Source organism: Molossus molossus, unplaced genomic scaffold, assembly GCF_014108415.1.
Source record: "Molossus molossus isolate mMolMol1 unplaced genomic scaffold, mMolMol1.p scaffold_m16_p_4, whole genome shotgun sequence".
NCBI lineage: Eukaryota > Metazoa > Chordata > Mammalia > Chiroptera > Molossidae > Molossus > Molossus molossus.
In genome coordinates, this window is record NW_023425377.1 from 81,385,654 (window position 1) to 81,404,048 (window position 18,395).

Consider the following 18,395-nt stretch of genomic DNA (forward strand, 5'->3'; position numbering starts at 1 on the left):
CACATCAATTGGTTGCCTCCCACAGGACCCCAACCGGGGCTGGGGACTGAACCTGCAACCCAGGTATGTGCCCTTGACTGGGAATTGAACCCCCAACCGTTCAGTCCATAGGCTGACACTCTAACTGCTGAGTAAAACTGGCCAGGGCCTGAACCTCTTTTAAACAAAGGGCCCCGTGTTGTCATTCTTCATTGGTGCTTTAAAATTGTGTGGCTGCTGGTATGTGGGAGGAACTGGGAAAATGCAACTGGGCACTTTCCATCCCCCAAATTGGCTTGTTCACCCGTCTGAATCTTCAATGTCCGTTACTCAGTTGGATTTCTTTTCATTAGTTCTGAAAAACAGTTTCAGAGTCAAAGTTACAACCCAAAATTGCCAAAATAATACTCACTCTGGATAAATCACTTCTGTCTGGGTCTGTTTCCCCATCTGCTCTCTTGTGCTTGTAAGTTTGGGTACAGGGGATCTTTGGCCTGAATTTTGTAGGGCAAACAGGTTGTTGTTTTTTGTGGTACGTGCTCCTCATGGGAACCGAACCCGGGACTCTCTGGTCTGCAGGCTGGCGCTCATCCACTGAGCCAAACTGGACAAGGCTGGGCAAACATGTTTTAAACATACTCTTCTCCCTTACCAGATCAATCTTTTGAACAGCTTTTTTTTTTTTCTTTTTTTTTTATAGAGTGGGAGGGAGAGAGAGGAAGGGAGAGAGAGAGAGAAACATCGACGTGAAGGGACACATCGAGTGGCTGCCACCCGCACTACCAACCAGGGCCGGGACAAACTGCAACCGAAGTACGTGCCCTTAGCGGGAACCGAACCCGGGTCTCTCCAGACCGCAGGCCGACGCTCTAACCGCTGAGCCAAACCGGCCAGGGCTGAACAGCTTTTATACTTTGCCTGGACTACCCTTCCTACTCTTGTCTGTCTGGCAAATTCCTACTTAAATTTCAAAGCCCCAGCATCAATATCCCCTCCTCTTTGCAGCCCTCCATGATGCCTTAGGCAGAGACATCACCCCTCCCTCAGCTCCAGGCCTGGATTTTCAGATAAGAGTGTCTGGTCCTGGCTCTGTCTCCCCCAGACTGGGGACTTTCTGAGGGCAGGGTTGAGAACTGAGTTCTTTCTGGGGCCCCAGCTTTGCTCAGCTCAAGGTCAGGCACAGAGTAGCATACATAAGAGTTCACTGAATGAATCAACAAGTACATGAAAGGTGACATGTAGTTTGAGGGGATTGGAATGGGTGCAGAAGGCCCTGGCTGGTGGGGAGGTGGGTCCAGGAAAAGGGTGGTAGCATCTTCATTGCTGATAGCCCAGCTGGGGAGGGAGTTGTGCCTCCTGCACTGGATCTGCCTGAACCGGCTGGCCCACCCCATGGTGAGTCCTGTGGGCTCAAGTCACAGGAAAACTGCTTTTCGTGCCAGGGCCTGGCCCTACCCTCTTCTTGGCAGTGCCCCAAATCCCATCTGCATCAGGCCCCTGGAAGCCCTAATGGGAAGTGAGCCAGCAGGGACCCACTCATCTCCCTGGCTCTGCACCCTGCACCCTGCATGAGAGAATTCTGCTCTTCTGGGAGGCCCCTGGGACTTACCAGAACCCCTATCCGCCCAATGCCAGGCCCTATTTTGAGGGGTCCAGAGTCCTAGAACTCCTGTTCGGATGGGGAGACAGATTAGTGAGCTAACTACTATTGATGGGGAGGCAATCAAGGGAAAGAGCATGACTGGGTGGTCTGGAACCATTTCAGACGGTTGCACGAAAGTCCCTGAAAGGGGACTTTAGAGGCAAGATCTGTGTTGTACAAGAACCCCAATGGCTTGAGGTCAGAGGTGAGAGTGCACCAGGGGAGGGCACAGCCTGCGCAAAGGCCTGGAGGTGGAGGTCGGAGTGGTTGGTTCTATATTCATGTTGTAGTGGAGGATACTGAGGCTCGCAAAGGTAAGCCACGTGCCAGGGTCTCAACAGCAGGTGGCGGGTCGGAATTGAAATTCGAGCCCAAAGAGTCCCGGCCCCTCACCAGGCTCGGGAGCCAAGGCCGGCACCACGCCCCCGCCCCGCCCACCAGAGGGCCCGCCCCGCGGCATGACCGGAAGTGCGCGAGGTACCCAAGATGGCGCCCGAAACCCGGAAGTGAGTGCGGCCGCGGTGAAGCTCAGAGAAACGGAGGCGGCGGGACCCAGGTACGAGGTGAGGCGCGTCCGGTTCGACCTCCGCCCCGATTCCGCCGCCCCTACTTGGCCTAAGCCTCGCTCCTTGTCCTCCGTTGGCCCGGGCGTCCCGGGCCTGGGTTTCCGGGGTTCCAGGGTCGTGGAAGGGGGTTGCGCGGCGGCATGTCCCCGCCCTTCCCGGCGACCCCCGACCCTGCGCTGCTCTCTGACCCCTGTCGGACGCGCCTCCGCGGCGAGTCCCTACCCTCCTCTTCGGTGATTCTCTGATCCCTTCCTTCTTGTGACCCCCTATCCCGCGCTTCTTGCTGACCCTGAACTTTACTTCTTTGGTGACTCCTAACTCCACACTTCTCGGTGACACCCCAGAACCTGTGACCCCCAGCTTTTAACCTTTCCTCCGCGATTCCCTAACCCCTCCCTTCTTGTGACCCTCACCCTCCGTGACCCAGCCCCTCCCTTTCTGTGAGGTCCCTGATTTCTCCCATCTTGGTGACTCCTGACCCCAGGCTCTTTAGAGGTTCCTTTACCGTATCCCTCAGCGTCTTCCTCCCTGGACCCCTCTTTTCCTGGTTTCTGTTCCCAGGAGCCAGGAACGGCAGACACCCAGCTCTAAGAACGGCAGACACCCTTGGCTTTGGGATGGGGCCTTGCTTGCATCAGCTGATCTGGCAGAGTGTGTTGGGGTGGGAGTGTCACCCAGAGTTGGCAATCAAACCTGGCAGCCAAGGACAGGCAAGGGGGTTAGGTAGGTGGGGTGGGGGATGCAGAGATGGCCCCCATCCCAGAGGGGAGTGGAAGAGCATCCTGTGTGAGTGGATGAGGGAGGCAAGACAGCCAGGTGGGAACTGCCCACCAGAACTTATTCCCAGCACCCAAGAACCCCAGAACAGGAGGCTGGTGGGGCTTGAAGGGACTGGGTGTGGACAGCCAGGCTGGAGCCAGGGAGGCAGTGGGGTGTCTCGCTGCATAACATTGTTAAGGTTCTGGAAAGGGAAAAAGAATTGAGTAAAAGGTATATCTGGGGCAGCCCTGGCTTCTGCTTCCTTAAATTCACCTTGTACCCACTTGCCCTGATGTCCTTCCTGCCTGTCCACTAGCCCCCCCCCCCCCTCCAAGGCTGTTTGCGCTGAGTACAGTAGAGTGCCTAGTTGGAAGCTGGCTGTGATGAAGTTTGCTGGCAGTTTGGGGGGTGTTGAGTATTTTAGGGTGTGCCAAGGGATCTGGTGTTGGACTGAGTTTAGCTGGGAACCTGCCTACCTGCTGCAGGGCAAGGTGAGTCTGTCCCAATAGGTGCTTTGAAAAGTTTCAAGGACAGTGGGGTTGAGGCCCGGGAGCTTCAGGGCCAGGCACGGAAGACCCTGGAGGAAAAAAAAGGCTGCCTGTTACAAGCATTGAAACCCCAGACACGGTTGGAGGCAGGCCTCAGTCAGTAGGTGTAAGGCTGGTCCTTCCTCCAAGCCATGCCCTTCAGGGCTGAACCTGACCCTGCAGTGCTTTTCCCTGCCTTGGACACTGGGTGCCTGGCTGCCGGGGGGCACAATGTTTTTTTGGACCCTGTAAGCAGAGGAGTGGCACTTTCTTTGAGGCTGAGACCTGGGGCCCTATTGGCCATCCCATTTGTGTCCTTTCTTTCAAGCACTCTGGATTTTCCCAGGGGAGGTCCCAGGGGTGGGTGATGGTTGCTCAGGGCTGTCTGGTTAGGGCCACTGTCTTCATAATGCCATCTACATTGAGTCCTTGTGGAGAACACTGAATGTGAAATCTGGGCCACTGGGTGGGTGGGTTCAGGGAAGGGCAGGATGGGGGAGGGCAGGGCCCAGGGCCCTCCATGGTGGGGGAGACATATACAGGTGCCACTCAGACCCTAAGAAGCCCTGTGAGTGCTAGACACTGTCCACAGGGAAAATCCAATATTGATACCTGGGGAAAGGCACTTTGGGGTTTTGGAAGGCATGAGGGCGCTTTTGTTTAACTCTGAGTGTCTGAGCAGACGTCTGCTCATACCTGCCTGGAGCCAGGACCCGCCCTGGGTGTATGTATGTGTGCACAGGCACACACGCGTATGAGTTGGGGAGAGACGTCTGTGCTCTCACAGAGGGGTGTGGGAGTCCTGGGCCCAGACGAGGTTCTGGGTTTCCTGTGGTGGGGAGCTGTTGGTTTTGAAGTTGGGACTGGTAAGGCAGGCTGCAGCTGGGCAGCCCAGGCTTAGTGCTCTCCAGCTGTGTGACCTTGCGCTAGTCACTGCCCCCAACAGGGAGAGACCACAGCCAGACCCTTGCAGCCCACACCACTGTCCCATTCCAGGGTGGTGCCCAGCTCTGTTTTTAGCAGTCTCAGATGCCCCTTCAGCTGGGGCTGACCGGAAACACTGACCCAGTGCAGGGCTCTGGCCGAGTTAGTGAGCCTGGCAGAATAAAGCGGCAACTGTGTCCAATCCCCAGAGGTGGCCTCCCCCCAGGATGGCCTCTGCCTTTACTGCCAGCATGGGAGGGCGTAACATAATCTCAGTATAAACACAGCATGAGACTGACATGGCTGAATGTGGAGGTAGCTTCTCATAGTACCACCATAGTCCCAGGGTCTGCATGTGTGTGCAAATGCAGCTTTTGTGTGAAAATGTGTGCGGTACATGCATGTACATGTGGGCGTGCATGAGAATGTACATACATGTTGTGTGTGAGCATATGTGTTTTATGCTGAGTGCATGTGTGTTTGTATCCATGTCTGTTGTATGTGTATACACACGAGAGGGCTCGTGTGTATGAGCATGCATGTGTTTGTGTGCGTGTGGGCTGCATGTGTACATTTGAGAGTGAACATGCATGTTGTGTGTGAACATGCACATGCATATATGTACATGAGTATGCACATGTTGTGTGTGTGTGTCTGTGTATGTGTGTGCAGTTCCTCATGGATAGGCTTGGTGCATCTCCAGCCACTTTTCCCCCAGGGTTGGGCGGCTGGGCATGGCAAGCTGCTGGGTGTAGCCAGAGAGTGTGGTCACCCAGACCCGGTCTTGGCTTGGCCTGGATACTACTCGACCCCATCTTTCTTTTCTGCCCTTGCCCAGCTGTGGCCTTGAGTCCTGGCATCCCTGCGGTGCCTGGCAAGTGCAGGTAGCTTCTCTCTTGAGTGGAATCCCCAGCCCCTATCGTTTGGAACTACCCTCTCCCTCCTGCCACTGGCAGGTCAGTCCCACATGAGTGGCCTGAGTGGGGCTGAAACGCCGAGATGGAAAGCAAACTTTCTTTATTGTCCTGCCCATGGTGACAACTGCCATGAGGTCTTCTCTCACTGGAAGGTGTGGTAGCCCTGCCAGCAGGGGGGTGACTCAGGTGAGGGCCTGAACTGTGGTTTCTTGATGCTGGTGCTCTGTCACCTGTTGCCCTGGGCTTTCCAGGCTCCCTGGGATGGCAGAGACAAGACCTGTTGTTTGTGTTCTAAAAGGTAGATGAACCTTGCCCTGGCCAGTTTGGCTCAGCGGTTAGAGCATCGGTCCACGGGCCAGAGAGTCCCCGGTTCGGTTCTTGCTAGGGGCACGTACCTCGGTTGCAGTTTGTCCCCAGCCCTGGTTGGGGTCGTGTGGGTGGCAGCCACTCAGTGTGTCTCTCTCACATTGATGTTTCTCTCTCTTCCTCCCTCTCTCCCTCCCGCTCTATCTGAAGATAAATGCACAAAAATGTCCTCGAGTGAGGATAAAAAATAAATAAATAAAGCAGATAATAAAAGGTAGATGAAGCTTTAAAATGATGCTCAGTGTGAAGCCAAACACAAAAGGCCACACAATATGTGATCTTATTTATGTAAAATGTTGAAAACAGGCAAATTCACAGAGATAGGAAGTGGGTTTGAGGTTGTTAGGGACTAGGAATGGGATGGAGGTGACTGTGGATAGGGACGGGGCTTTATAAGGTGATGAAATGTCCTGGAACTACATAGTGATGCTGGTTGCACAACCCTGTTGAATGCACTAGAAACCACTGAGATGTACACCGTAATGGGTGAAGTGTGTGGCATGTGAATTGTATCTCCATAAAACAAAGTATTAACAAAGGAAAAGGCCTTCCCTGGCTGGTTTGGCTCAGCAGTTAGAGCGTCAGCTCGCACACCAGAGAAGCCCAGGTTCGGTTCCCGCTAAGGGCATGTACCTTGGTTGCAGTATGTCCCTGGCCCCAGTCGGAGTTGTGTGGGTGGCAGCCACTCAGTATGTCTCTCTCACATTGATGTTTCTCTCTCTCTCTTCCTCCCCGTCCCGCTCTATCTGAAGATAAGTGCAAAAATGTCCTCGGGTGAGGATAAAAAAAAAAAGGAAAAGGCCTTGGCCCGGCCACTGTGGCTTGAGGTCACCAGTTTGATTCCTGGTCAGGGCACATGCCCAGGTTGTAGGCCGAATTCCCAGTGGGGGGCCTGCAGGAGGCGGCCAGTTGATGTTCTCTCTCATCAATGTTTCTATCTCTCTCTCCGTCTCCCTTCCTCTCTCTCTAAAATCAATTTAAAAAAAAGGAAAAGGCCCTGGTTGGTTTTGCTCAGTGGTTAGAGTGTCAGCCCATGCACTGAAGTGTCTTGGGTTTGATTCCTGGTCAAGGGCATGTGCCTGGGTTGTAGGTTTAATCCCTGACCCCAGTCGGGGTCCTCTGGGAGGCAACCAGTAGATGTTGCCTCTCACATTGATGTTTCTCTCTCCCTCCTTCCCTCCCTTCCACTCTATCTAAAAATCAATGGAAAAATATCCTTGAGTAAGGATTAACAAGAAAAAAAGGGAAAAGAAAGAAAGCATGGCCTGTCCTCGCCCCTCTGATGTCCACATTCTGTGTCCTGGGGGTCAGTGGGCTCTGGGAGTGGCCTGAGCATGCCTCCTGCTGCCAGCTCATACACAGGTGCTGGGTGGTTTGTCAGGTGTCTCCCCTGGCCCCACAGGAGGTGGCAGAGGAGGTGCTATCTCCCGTTTTTTCCTGGTGTAGGGGCGCCTGGGGTGCGACATGAGTGGGTGGGAGTCGGGGGTAGGGGAGCCAGGAGAGCAGCTCCTCCCTGAAGGTGACTCAGTGGGAGGCGGTGGGTTGGGGTTGGCACTTCTGTGGGCCTTCTGTAGGTTCCCTTGATTGGCTGGGACTCCCCCCTCCCATGAGGCCAGGTGATAACAGTGAGCAGAATGATCCCAGAGAGTTGATGCTGAGTGCCCCCCGCTTCGCCCATTTATATGTAACTCTTTCTGGGTCAGTTGGGGGTTCCCTCCCCCTGTGCTACCCACAGGGCAGAAAGAGTGTCCATCGCCTGGCCACTGTGGTTCAGTGTTTGAGCATTGACCCATGCACCAAGAGGGTGACAGTTCGATTCCTGGTCAGGGCACATGCCCATGTTGTGGGCCCAATCCCCAGTGGGGGACATGTAGGAGGCAGCCAATCAATCTCTCTTGTCAATGTTTCTTTTTCTTATTATTTTATTTGTTTTTTTAAAGCTTTTTATTTCTTTATTGATTTTAGGGAGAGAGATAGAAACATTGACAAGAGAGAGCATTGATTGGCTGCCTCCTGCATGCTCCCCACTGGGGATCAGGATCACAACCTGGGCATGTGCCCTGACTGGGAATCGAACTGGTGACCTCTTGGTGCATGGGTCGATGCTCAGCCACTGAGCCATACCAGCTGGGCTATTTATTTGTTTTTTAACCCTCACCTGAGGATATTTTTCCATGTAGCTTTAGATAGAGTGCTACGGAGAGAGAGGGAGAGAGAGAGAGAGAAACATCAATGTGAGAGAGACACATTGACTGGCTGCCTCCTGCACAACCCCAACCAGGGTCGAGGACCAAACTGCATCTGAGGTACATACCTTTGACTGGAATTGAACCCGCAGTTCTTTGGTCTGCAGGCCGACACTCTAACCACTGAGCAAAACTGGCCAAGGCTCATCGATATTTCTATCTCTCCCTCTCCCTTCCTTTCTCTGTAAAATCAATAAAAGGAAAATACCCTAAAAAAAAGAGTGTCCTTAGTGTGGAGGCAGGGACACAGCCCAGAGATGCCAATGAGGCTGTTAAGGAAAGGCTTGCCCATGGTCTTTGATGTTTCTGACACCTTCTCTGAGCATGTCACCTGTAGCAGGGAACCTTGCCAGGCTGTGCTGTAGGCACAGGGTTCCCTGAACTTCCAGAATATGCTCAGACGCTAACCTCTAGCCACTTTGCGCCCTTCTCAGCTGGCATGTAGAGCAGGCCCTGTTTCTTGTCAGGTTGGCCTCTGTCCCTTTAGGATAAATCGCAAGTGAAACTGAAAGAGGCCTCCATCCTTTTGCTCCAAGGTCTTGGGAGCAATGTGTCCATACCCAAAAGACTCACCCATTTCCTGGGAGTCCACCCTGAGAGTAAAAGGCCATTGACACAGAAAGCTTCCATGGTAGGAAAGAGGAGGGATCCAGCTGGGGTCCCAGTGGGCAATAAACTTTTATGGACCTGACTCACCTGCAGTGTCTACAGCAGAGATAGCCCACAGGCGCCAGGAGTGTCTACTGTCCTCAACCTGCAGCCCAAGGCTCTGAGTCTGGCTATAGTGAGACGGTACCTTCCTCCCCACATGAGGTAAACCGAGGAAAGGCTCACTCCCGGGGATTGGGACAGCACAGGCGTTGGGTGGGAAAGTTGTGTTCAGGCTCCCTCATGCCCTTGGCTCCTCCTGTGGCCAGGTTTGTATGGCCAGAGCTCAACAGGGCTGCTCCAGGGTTCAGATGGTCTTGGCAGTTTGAGGTGTAGTGCTGCCTTTGAAGCTGTGAAGTGGGAGTGTAGGGCCCTTGTCCCCCCCCAACCTGGTCCAGGGTAGGTGCTGGTGACAGAGTGTGGGGACCTTTCCTTGTGTCACTAGCAAATATGTGATCTGGCCTGGCCAGCAGCATTTAGGGAGATTTTTAATCAGATTCTGGCCCTCCAGGAAGTTGGCCCACTGCTTTGGGGAGACTCAGGGTGAATGAGACCCCAGGTAGATGTTGGGGGCTGTCAGGGACAGCCCTGGGATGGTGCTGGGTGGTAACAGAGGGGCTGGACAGCTCCGCCCTCAGCACCGAGGGCACCTGGAGGAAGGCTCCCCAAAGGGAGGGTTGCCAGCTTTGAGAAATCAGGGCTGCCACCTCCAAATCCAGACCTGCTGCTTCTCTTGAAAAACAAGCCCTTCCGGAAGCCTGGGCCACATTCCTGCGCCAGCCAGCCTCCCACTACTTGGCCCCTCCAAGGGTCTTGGGGAGGCTTCCAGGAGAGGGGCCACATGGGCTTTGCTGCTCTAGGCTTCTATGGGAAGCAGTACCTGCGTCCCCAGAGCCTATCACTGAGCGGGGCTGGGGGGCCTTGTTGCCTGCTGGTCCACTTTCAAGCTGTGTCCTATCTCAGTAACATCCCCAGAGCTGTGTCTGTCCTGATCCAGGGACCTGTGGACATGTCACCTCACGTGGCAGAGGGCTTTTGCAGATGGGATTAGGTTGAGGATCCTGAGATGGAGGTGATTGTGGATTCCCAGGAGTCCCAGTGTCATCACAGGGTCCTTATAAACAGAACTTTCTCCATTGGAAGCTGAAGAGAAGTGAGAGACTTGAAGTTTGAGGAGACACGTGTGCTGCTGCTAGCTGTGAAGATGGGGGCAGAACATGGTAGGAACACAGGTGGCCTCCAGGAGCCGAGACCCAGCCCTGCTGGCAGCTGTATGAGCTCAGAAACTGCTTCTCCCCAGAGGACGCAGCACAGGGTCTGGCCTGGAAGCCCCAGGGCCGAGGTGGCGGTCTGATCTGGACTTTTAGCCCACAGAACTGTGGGAGGAACCACTGTGCCATTTCAAGCTGCCAAGTTTGTGGTCACTCGTCATAGCAAGAGAAATGGTCCAGATTCTGTTGGTAGGTCTTGGGATTCTTGCTACTGTGATTTGGAGGCCTCTGCCTTTTTCCCCAGAGTGGGCACAGGGTCTAGCCCAGCCCAAAGCCAGGAAGGACCTCCTCCTCCTCTGGGACATCAATGCCCTTTGGGCTGGGACAAAGGCCCCTTATGATCTTCTTGGCACCAAGCTGGACAGAAGGAGCCTGAGGAGAGTGCTGACTGCTCAGGCTACTCACCTAGGACTAGCAGCTGCTATCCTGCTTGGGGCTCTCTGAGGAGTTGGGTAGAGAGACCTGGCATGCTGGCCAGCCTGAGGCATGCCCAACATCAAATAGGAACAGCAGCAAGTGCCAGAAGGGACAGAACACTCTCTGCATGGACCCCAGACAGACTGCGCAAATTTGTTTCAAATGACCAGGAAGTCAGGACCAGGGGGATTTGGCTTATCATTCACTTAGGGGAAGAAGACCTGGGGTCAGAGGAGACCACAGACTCAGCATGTCTAAAGCTTTCTAAAGACCACAAGTAAGCACAAGACCTGAGCAGACACTTAAGAGAAGAGGACACCCTCACGGAAGATGCTCAGCCACCTGAAGGCTGTACAGCCCTGCGATGTCCTTATAAACTCAGAGGTTGCCCTGGGATCTAAGTTGCTTTATAAAGCACCTGCCTCACCAAATAACTATCAGAACATCATCATTCTGCCTTGCCCCACTTGGGGCCATCACAGGGGCCAGCTGGTCTGTCCTAGACAAGTGGATGAGTTGTGGGCTCACAGTCAGCAGATGCATTGGTTGGAGACAGCCAGCCAAGGTAACCCCTAATCAATACCCCTGGAACCCAGCATGAGCGCCTCCTTTTCTGCATAAATGTTTGTTTCACTGAATGTTGCTCCCCGAATATGGGCTTGGTTCTGCTTCCCCAGGCGCAGTTTCTCCTAATAGGCCTCCTTTCCTTCTTTGCTGTTTGCCTGTCAGAGGTGTGTGTGGAGGGGGAGCACCAACACTTGCTGAATGCTTTGCCAGTTGGGTCTGTTCTCAGACATGTACCTGCCCACTGTCCTGGGTTCCTACACCAATAGCATCGTCCCTGGGGTGGCATATGGGGGCACCATGAGTGTGCCCCCTTCCTGGCCCCACGTGGCCCAACTCTGCTGCTTTCAATCTTGGGGGTGAGGCTGGGATGACAGGCTATGCAGTCGCTCCCCCACCAGAGCCTCCACCATTCATTGTCTGCTTACTGGTTCCCTGTTCCGCCAGGTATTCAGTGCCAGGGCCAGGGTATCAGTTGAGTACCCACCCTGCTTGGCCCTGCAGAGGAGCTGTGGGGTTGCTTTCTGCTGGGTGACCTGCCTAGTGCTTTGTCCTGGAGCATGGGGAGCGGGGGCTTCATGTCCAGAAGGTTGGGAGGTTTTGCAAGATATGGTTGCATCAGTTACGACACCCTCTGGTAACACCCTCTGGTGGGTGAAGCATGTGAGTTCGACTCAGGTGGGGGCCTGCAGGGGGCCCTGGGGTCCTACAGGCTACCTTTTACCACATTGAGTGCAGAATTGGAAGTTCTACTGTCCGCCTACACACTCAGTTGGGGCTTCCACGTGGCCCACCTCATCCTCCTTGTCCTAGATGGATGGGCTCCCCACTTCAGCCCCGCCCAGTGTGTGCATGGGGCTGGGGCTCCTGCCATCTTTGGCATCCTGGAGCTGCCATGTTCCAGACGCCTCTTGGGGGCATTGTAGAAATTCTATATTATGTGCTTGGTGCCAACCTGGCCCCACTCAACAGAGCTTCTGATCCCCAGGCATCATAGGGATTCGGGCCAAGGGTCAGGATGGCTCAAGATGGGGTTTGCCTTCTGTTTCTTTCCAAGTGCCCTGGGACGGCTTTATTGACCACACACTGGGCGGCTGAAACCACAGAGATTTGTGCTCTCCCAGTTCTAGAGGCTAGAAGTCTAAGATTAAGGAGTCACAGAACTGTGCTTACTCTGAAGGCCACTGGAGAGGGTCTTTCCTGCCTCTTCAAGCTTCTGGGTGCTCTAGGCATCCCTTGGATTGTGGGCATATCACCCCAGTCTCTGCCTCCGACTTCACATGTTTTTTTCCATGTGTCTGTATCCAAATCTGGGGAGGGGGAAAAGATACCAGTTTGTATTAGACCCATTCTGATTCAGCATAAACTCATCTTAACTAATTCCATCTACAAAGACCTGATTTCCTAATGAAGACCCATTCACAGGTTCCCAGTGGATGTGAGTTTAGTGGAAACTGGTCACCCCAATACAACTCCATCCCCCCACTTCTTCCTCAACCACTTCTCTTCCCAAATCCCCAATCCCTCATTATCTCCCTGTTGGCTCTTTTTTTTAAAATCCTCACCCGGGGATGTTTTTTGATATTTTGTTCAAATAGAGTGGGAGGGAGAGAGAGAGAGAGAAACATTGACATGAAAGGGACCCATCGAGTGGTCATCACCCACATGACCCAACCAGGGCCAGGGACAAACTGCAACCGAGGTACGTGCCCTTAGCGGGAACTGAACCCGGGTCTCTCCAGACCGCAGGCCAACGCTCTAACCACTGAGCCAAACCGGCCAGGGCCCCTTGTTGGCTCTTGAGCCCTGGGGTCACACCCTGGTCCTGTGTCTCCCCTTTGCTGCCTTGTCCCTATGAATCTGACCTGAATACCCCCTGCCCTCAGTTGTCAGTAGATGAGGAATGGGCTCCCAAGGCTTTTGGGAAGGAAAGAGCCAGAGCTGTCACATCTCTCAGGACCCTCCCCTTACAACCTCCTTTTGTCCTTGGGTCTAGCCCACTCATAGAGGTGGATGTCCAGGGTCAAGTGGCCTGTTGGGGGGTCCCGGAAAAGCTGAGCTGTGTCCATGAGCCCAGGCACGACCTTAGTGTAGAGCTATTGGGTCTCACCCAACACTGAACTTGGTTGGCTTAGCCCCTCCACCTATGACTGCCCATCTTTGCTCCTGACTCCAGCATGCCCTATCTCAGCCCAGCACCTCCATCTAGGAGTAGAGCAGCCTCTCTAGGATGCCCCCACTCTTTTCCCTTTCTGGATCCCTCATTGGGGACTGACCCCAGAATGGCCCTGACCTATGAGGCGAGGAGAGGGCTCCCTACACCCGGCTCTGTGGACTTCACAAGTGACCATCCTCCCAGACAGTCCCTCCAGCCAAGCCTCAGAAACCACTGGGGCCTCTGCCCTAATAGCTGAGCCTCATGGAGCCCTGGAAGCCCCTGCTCCGCCCCTGTCTGGATCCCAGGGCCCTCACTTCAAGCCTGAGGGAGGGGTGGATGGAATGGTTACTGTCCTGTACCCTGTGGAAGTCCAGTAGGTTTTTGCCACCCACAGATGCTGCTCCAAAGGGGATAGACTTGTCCTGGCCTGGAGCAACACAGAGAGGGATAGACTTGTCCTGGCCTGGAGCAACACAGAAGAGGTAACAAGTGGCCAGCAGGGTCCAGGCACCAGATGGGGGTCTGGGTAGCCAGCTCAGAGTGTGTTTGGGGGCTGAGCAAACAGAGCTCAGTGTTGGGTTAGACCCATGGCCTGTCCTAGGGGCCAGGCTCTCCCAAACCTTCAACCCACAATGGTCCTATCCAGGCCACTGTTTCCTTGATCTTTGTCTTCTATGATGACTCATTTGAAAACCTGATCTCAAAAGGAAATCCTGTGAACATAAACCATGATGGTGACTGCAGGCCCCTACCTGCCGAGAGCACTCAGGCTTCTGTCGTGAGACTTGCATCTAAAAATACTGGGCCACTGCACACCCGGTTCTGATCTTCGTGCCCCAAGACCCCACCCTGTGCCCTCTGTGGGTCTCCCTGTTCTGGACATTTCACATAAATGAAATCACTCTTTTTGGCCTTTTGTGTCTGGCTTCTCTCACTATCATGTTCAAGGTTCATCCACATTAGGATGTGATATTTTCACACTCTAGAGCTTGGGGTCTGGGGACAGGGTCCAGAGCACAGGACCAAGGAGCGGGGCAGTGGCATTCAGCAGAGGCCAAAAAGTGAAGAGATGGTACAAGCTGTGTTTGGGGAGACAGGGGAGCAGGAAGCCTGAGGCTGTGGAGGCACCGGGGCAGTGAGAGGTGATGTTGGACCTGGGTGTTGGAGGAAAGGGCACCATAGGAGTAGCCTCTGGGGTGTGAGGATGGCAGTGGGCAATGTTCCTCCCTCCTTCCCAGACTCTTCTCCCACACCCTGGCACCCACTAACCCACTTCCTGTCTCTGTGGGTCTCCCTGTTCTGGACATTTCACATAAATGAAATCACTCTTTTTGGCCTTTTGTGTCTGGCTTCTCTCACTATCATGTTCAGGGTTCATCCACATTATAGTGAGTATTGGTGCTTCACTCCTTTTCATGGCTGAGTAATATTCTAATGCAGTGATTTTTCAACCTTTTTCATCTCATGGCACCCATAAACTAATTGCTAAAATTCTACGGCACACCAAAACATATATTTCTTGCCAATCTGATAAAATAGATATAATTTTGATTCATTCATACCAGACTGCTATTTTTGTGTTGGCTGTTGTCATTTTTTAATTTGACAATCTAAGGGAAAAGGGTTCGGTGCTCCTGACTAAATAGTCAGGTATTGCATATTTTAAATTTTTTTCCTTTATTGATTTTAAAGAGAGAGAAACATTGATGAGAGAGAACATCTATTGGCTGCCTCCTGCATGTCCCCCACTGGGGATTTCGCCCACAGCCTGGGCATGTGCTCCAACCAGATATTGAACCAGCAACCTCTTGATGCATGGGGTCGATGCTCAACCACTGAGCCAAACCGGCTGGGCAGGTACTGCATGTTTTAAAAATTATTGTGGCACACCAGTTGAAAATCGGTGTTCCAGTGTGTTTGTCCATTCATTAGCTGATGGACACTTTGGTTGTTTCCACTTTTGGCTGTTGTGAATCATGCTGCTATGGATATTTGGGTACAGGTTTTGTGTGAACATGAGTCTTCCTTTCTCCTGGGTGGATACCTAGGAGCAGAATTGCTAGATCTGTGGTGACTTATTTAATTGTTTGAGGAACTGCTGATGTCCAGGAGGCCATACTCACCCACCACATGTTCTGTGGGCCCTAATCCTGTCTGTGAAAGCAGAGGGTGCACGTGTTCCCAGGGTCTCAGCTGGAGGGTCTCAGCACTTGGGGTCTTGGCTCCCAGCGGAGTCTAGAGCCCTCCCCACAGGTGACAAACCTTTTTCTGAAGGAATGTGGTAGCTGGACCATGAGTGAGGAAGGACACACTCATGGATGTGCTGCTTGAGTCTTCTGGGGCTGCTGAACAGGTTTCATGGAGGCGTGGGGAGTTGTGGACATGGCTGACCCTGGTTCCTGGAACAGGGGCCTTTGGAGAGGACAGGAGGGGCTATGCAGGCCAGAGGGACATGGATGCAGGGTGAGTGTAGGGGGTGGATGTGCTGCTGGTGGAGGTCTCTCAGGCATAGCGCACCCTGAGGACAGCCCAAGGGTCTCTGGGAGCCACCCACAGCCCCCCCCCCCCCCCCGCCACACACACACACACACACATACACACCGCATGCTCCTTGGCTGCAGGCTTTGGACAGTGCCTTCCAAGGAAGGAGCCGGGAAAGCATCCCCTGTGGGATGGGGTCTGCTTTGTCAGGAACATGGCTGCCACTAGTGGAGCCGTGATGGGGGGAGTCTTGAGGGGGGGAGTCTTGAGCTGGGAACATGTCCTGTCCTCAGTGTTTGCTGCAGAGAAGGGACAAGAGTGAGCCAGCCAGTGCCCGTGGTCAGTTTTGTGAACTTTCTCTGTTGAGTAGAGGTGGTTTCACCTGCCTGCTGTCCCAGGTGCTGGAAGCACACCTTCCTCAAGGTGTGTCTCCCAAATCAAGGCACTTGCTGGGGCTTTGGTGAAGACAGCAGTCACTTAGGTGGCCACTGGGTTGCAAAGGCCTCTGGCCCTGCTAAGGGCCTGATGTGCCTCATTCACAGAGCCCTGACCAACCCATTCTCCAGATAAACAAGCAGAGTCTCCAGAAGCTGAGATGCCCTGAGCTGCCCAATTGTACAACCATTCGAATTGTTAACCCATCTGCCTGACCTCAGAGTTTTTTGTTGTTTGTTTTTAAATCCTCACCCGAGGATATTTTTACATTAATCTTCAGATAGAGCCAAAAAGAGAGAGGGAGGAAGAGAGAGAGAAAGAGAAACATTAATGTGAGAGACACACATCGATTAGTTGCCACCCGCACAACCCCAACCAGGGCTGGGGACTAACCGCAACTGAGGTACCGGTGCCCTTGGCAGGAATTGAACCCGGGACTCTTTGGTCTGAAGGCGACGCTCTTACTGCTGAGCCTCACCAGCCAGGGTTGACCTCTAGAGTTTTTATAAGGACCAGCCAAGACCACAATCAGAGTAACTGTGTGTTCATTGCAGGCAACCCCAGGGCCTCCCACTTACAGCGTCTAAGTCTGTGTCCCACCAGGTCTAGGCCTCTGGGGGTGTGTGAGGAGGGTTATTCTTCCAGTAGGCACAAGCCTGAGAGCCTGAGGGCAGAGGTTGGAGTGGGGTTGTAGGATGGGGGGGTGCATGGCCAGCAGGGTACAGAGTGAAGGCCCCCCCTCCCACAGGATTGCACAAGTTGCTCTTGCGACTGTGATTACTGGAAGTCCTGAGGATTTCTTCACTCAGGGCTTGGCTGGGAGTGGTGGCTGCCTCCCCTTCCTGCCTCCCTGGGTGATTAATGTCCTGGAGTGGCCTCCTTCCTGAGGAGCACACTGGCCAGCCTGGGGTCCCTGCTCATAGTGAAGGGTAGGGCCTAGGGTGGGGGTTCTCAGTCACAAACATAGGACAAATGGAAGTCGTGGGGAGCTGGGGTCACCCTGTGACTTTTTCTGGCCTGCCCTAAAGAATGGGGATAGATATTCTCCGATAGATATTCTCTTGGTGTGTCCTTACCCTGAACCAGGTCTGGGGACTCTTCCTGGCTTAACCTAGCCCTGACTCCCTAGAGACCCTCTGGCAAGCCTCTCCTGGCTGCAGAGAGCCATGGCTGGCCCATGGCCCATGTGGGCGCCCCTAACTCAGAGGTGCCAGCCAGTTGGACTCTGTCTCCGAGCCAGACATGCTGGCCACAAAGCCAAGTGCCCAGGGGACACCCCTCATACCGGGGGTCCCAGAGCTCATGGCTCTCTTTGTGGGTGTCAGGATTACTCTTGAGGGGGCCACATATTTGTAATTTGGTGGACCGGCTACCCTCATTCCAGAGGTCCAGACCCAGTGTCCCCAGGAGGGGGTGCAGGGCACTGGGTGGGGCCTCCTATGCGTTTGGAGCATGGAGACCAATTAGAGGTTCTGCTGTGGCATCTTAGGGATCCCCTCCCCAGAATAGTTGCTAGGGAGAGGCAGGGAACTAAGAGGCGCTCCTGGTAGCACTGTGGTGTTTGGAGAGCCTCAGCTCACATCCTCCCCAGTGAGGTAGGGCATGGCCATTGGGATTCTGTGGCTGAGACAGAGCCTGGGGGGGGAGGGGGGTCTTTGCCCATTGGGGTCAGAGGCTGACCTCAGGACATGTGTCTCTCCCCAGGTCATGATGCCTCCACCTCGGAGCAAGAAGCCCAGATAGACGCCCCTGTGGCCCAGGTCGAGGAGCCGCCTGATGCTGGCACTGGGGCCTGCCATGGACGGGGAGTTCCCACAGCATGAGACCCCACCAGCTGGTAGCATCCTGTACAGCCCACCACCCCTGCAGAGCCCACTGTGTGGGTCCAGTGTCCAGGTGAGCCGGGACGTCCAGGGTCGGCCTTGGGATAGGATGCTGCCCACAGTGGGGAATCCTTTCTGCCACCAAGTTCCTCAACTGTGAACCACTAGGTTTCCTTTGCAAAGATCATAACTGGCCCTCAGGGAGCCACCTGGGTCGATGCTCAACCACTGAGCCATACCAGCCGGACAGGGCTGCCCATTTTTTAATTGGATTGTTTGTCTTCCTAGTGTTGAGTTGTATGAGTTCTTTATATATTTTGGAAATTAACCCCTTATCAGATGTGTCATTGGCAAATATGTTCTCCCATACAGTGGGTTCCCTTTTCATTCTTGTTTTTATTGTGGAAAATTACCCCCTAAACTCCCCAGTCCATGCCCTGGCTGGTATGGTTCAGTGATTAGATCGTCAGCCTGTGCACCAAAGGGTCGCTTGTTTGATCCCCAGTCAATGGCAGCTACCTGGGTTGTAGGTTTGATCCCTGGCCCTGGTTGGGGTTCATTCAGGAGGCAAAGATCATGACTGGCCCTCAGGGAGCCATCTGGGTCTGGCTGCTGCCTTTACCTGTGGGACTGGGACCCCTGCAATGGGTTGTGGTTGTTCATTTTTATTCA

At 53.9% G+C, this 18,395-nt stretch overlaps 1 protein-coding gene across 4 annotated transcripts in view; it reads left to right on the top strand.

Annotated features, from left to right (window-relative positions):
- Positions 1 to 2,105: 2,105 nt before the first annotated feature.
- The window catches only part of SBNO2 (strawberry notch homolog 2), a 56,530-nt gene continuing 40,240 nt past the window's right edge, over positions 2,106 to 18,395 (top strand). The window contains exons 1-3 of one of the 4 annotated variants that reach the window (XM_036241640.1): positions 2,157 to 2,177; positions 13,379 to 13,466; positions 17,605 to 17,796. In XM_036241640.1, coding sequence (XP_036097533.1) covers positions 17,677 to 17,796 — 120 coding nt within the window. In that variant the 5' untranslated portion in view covers positions 2,157 to 2,177; positions 13,379 to 13,466; positions 17,605 to 17,676. Of the gene's footprint in view, positions 2,185 to 13,245; positions 13,467 to 17,604; positions 17,797 to 18,395 lie in introns of those variants that run through there. The other 3 variants (XM_036241642.1, XM_036241641.1, XM_036241639.1) reach the window with 3 other exon arrangements.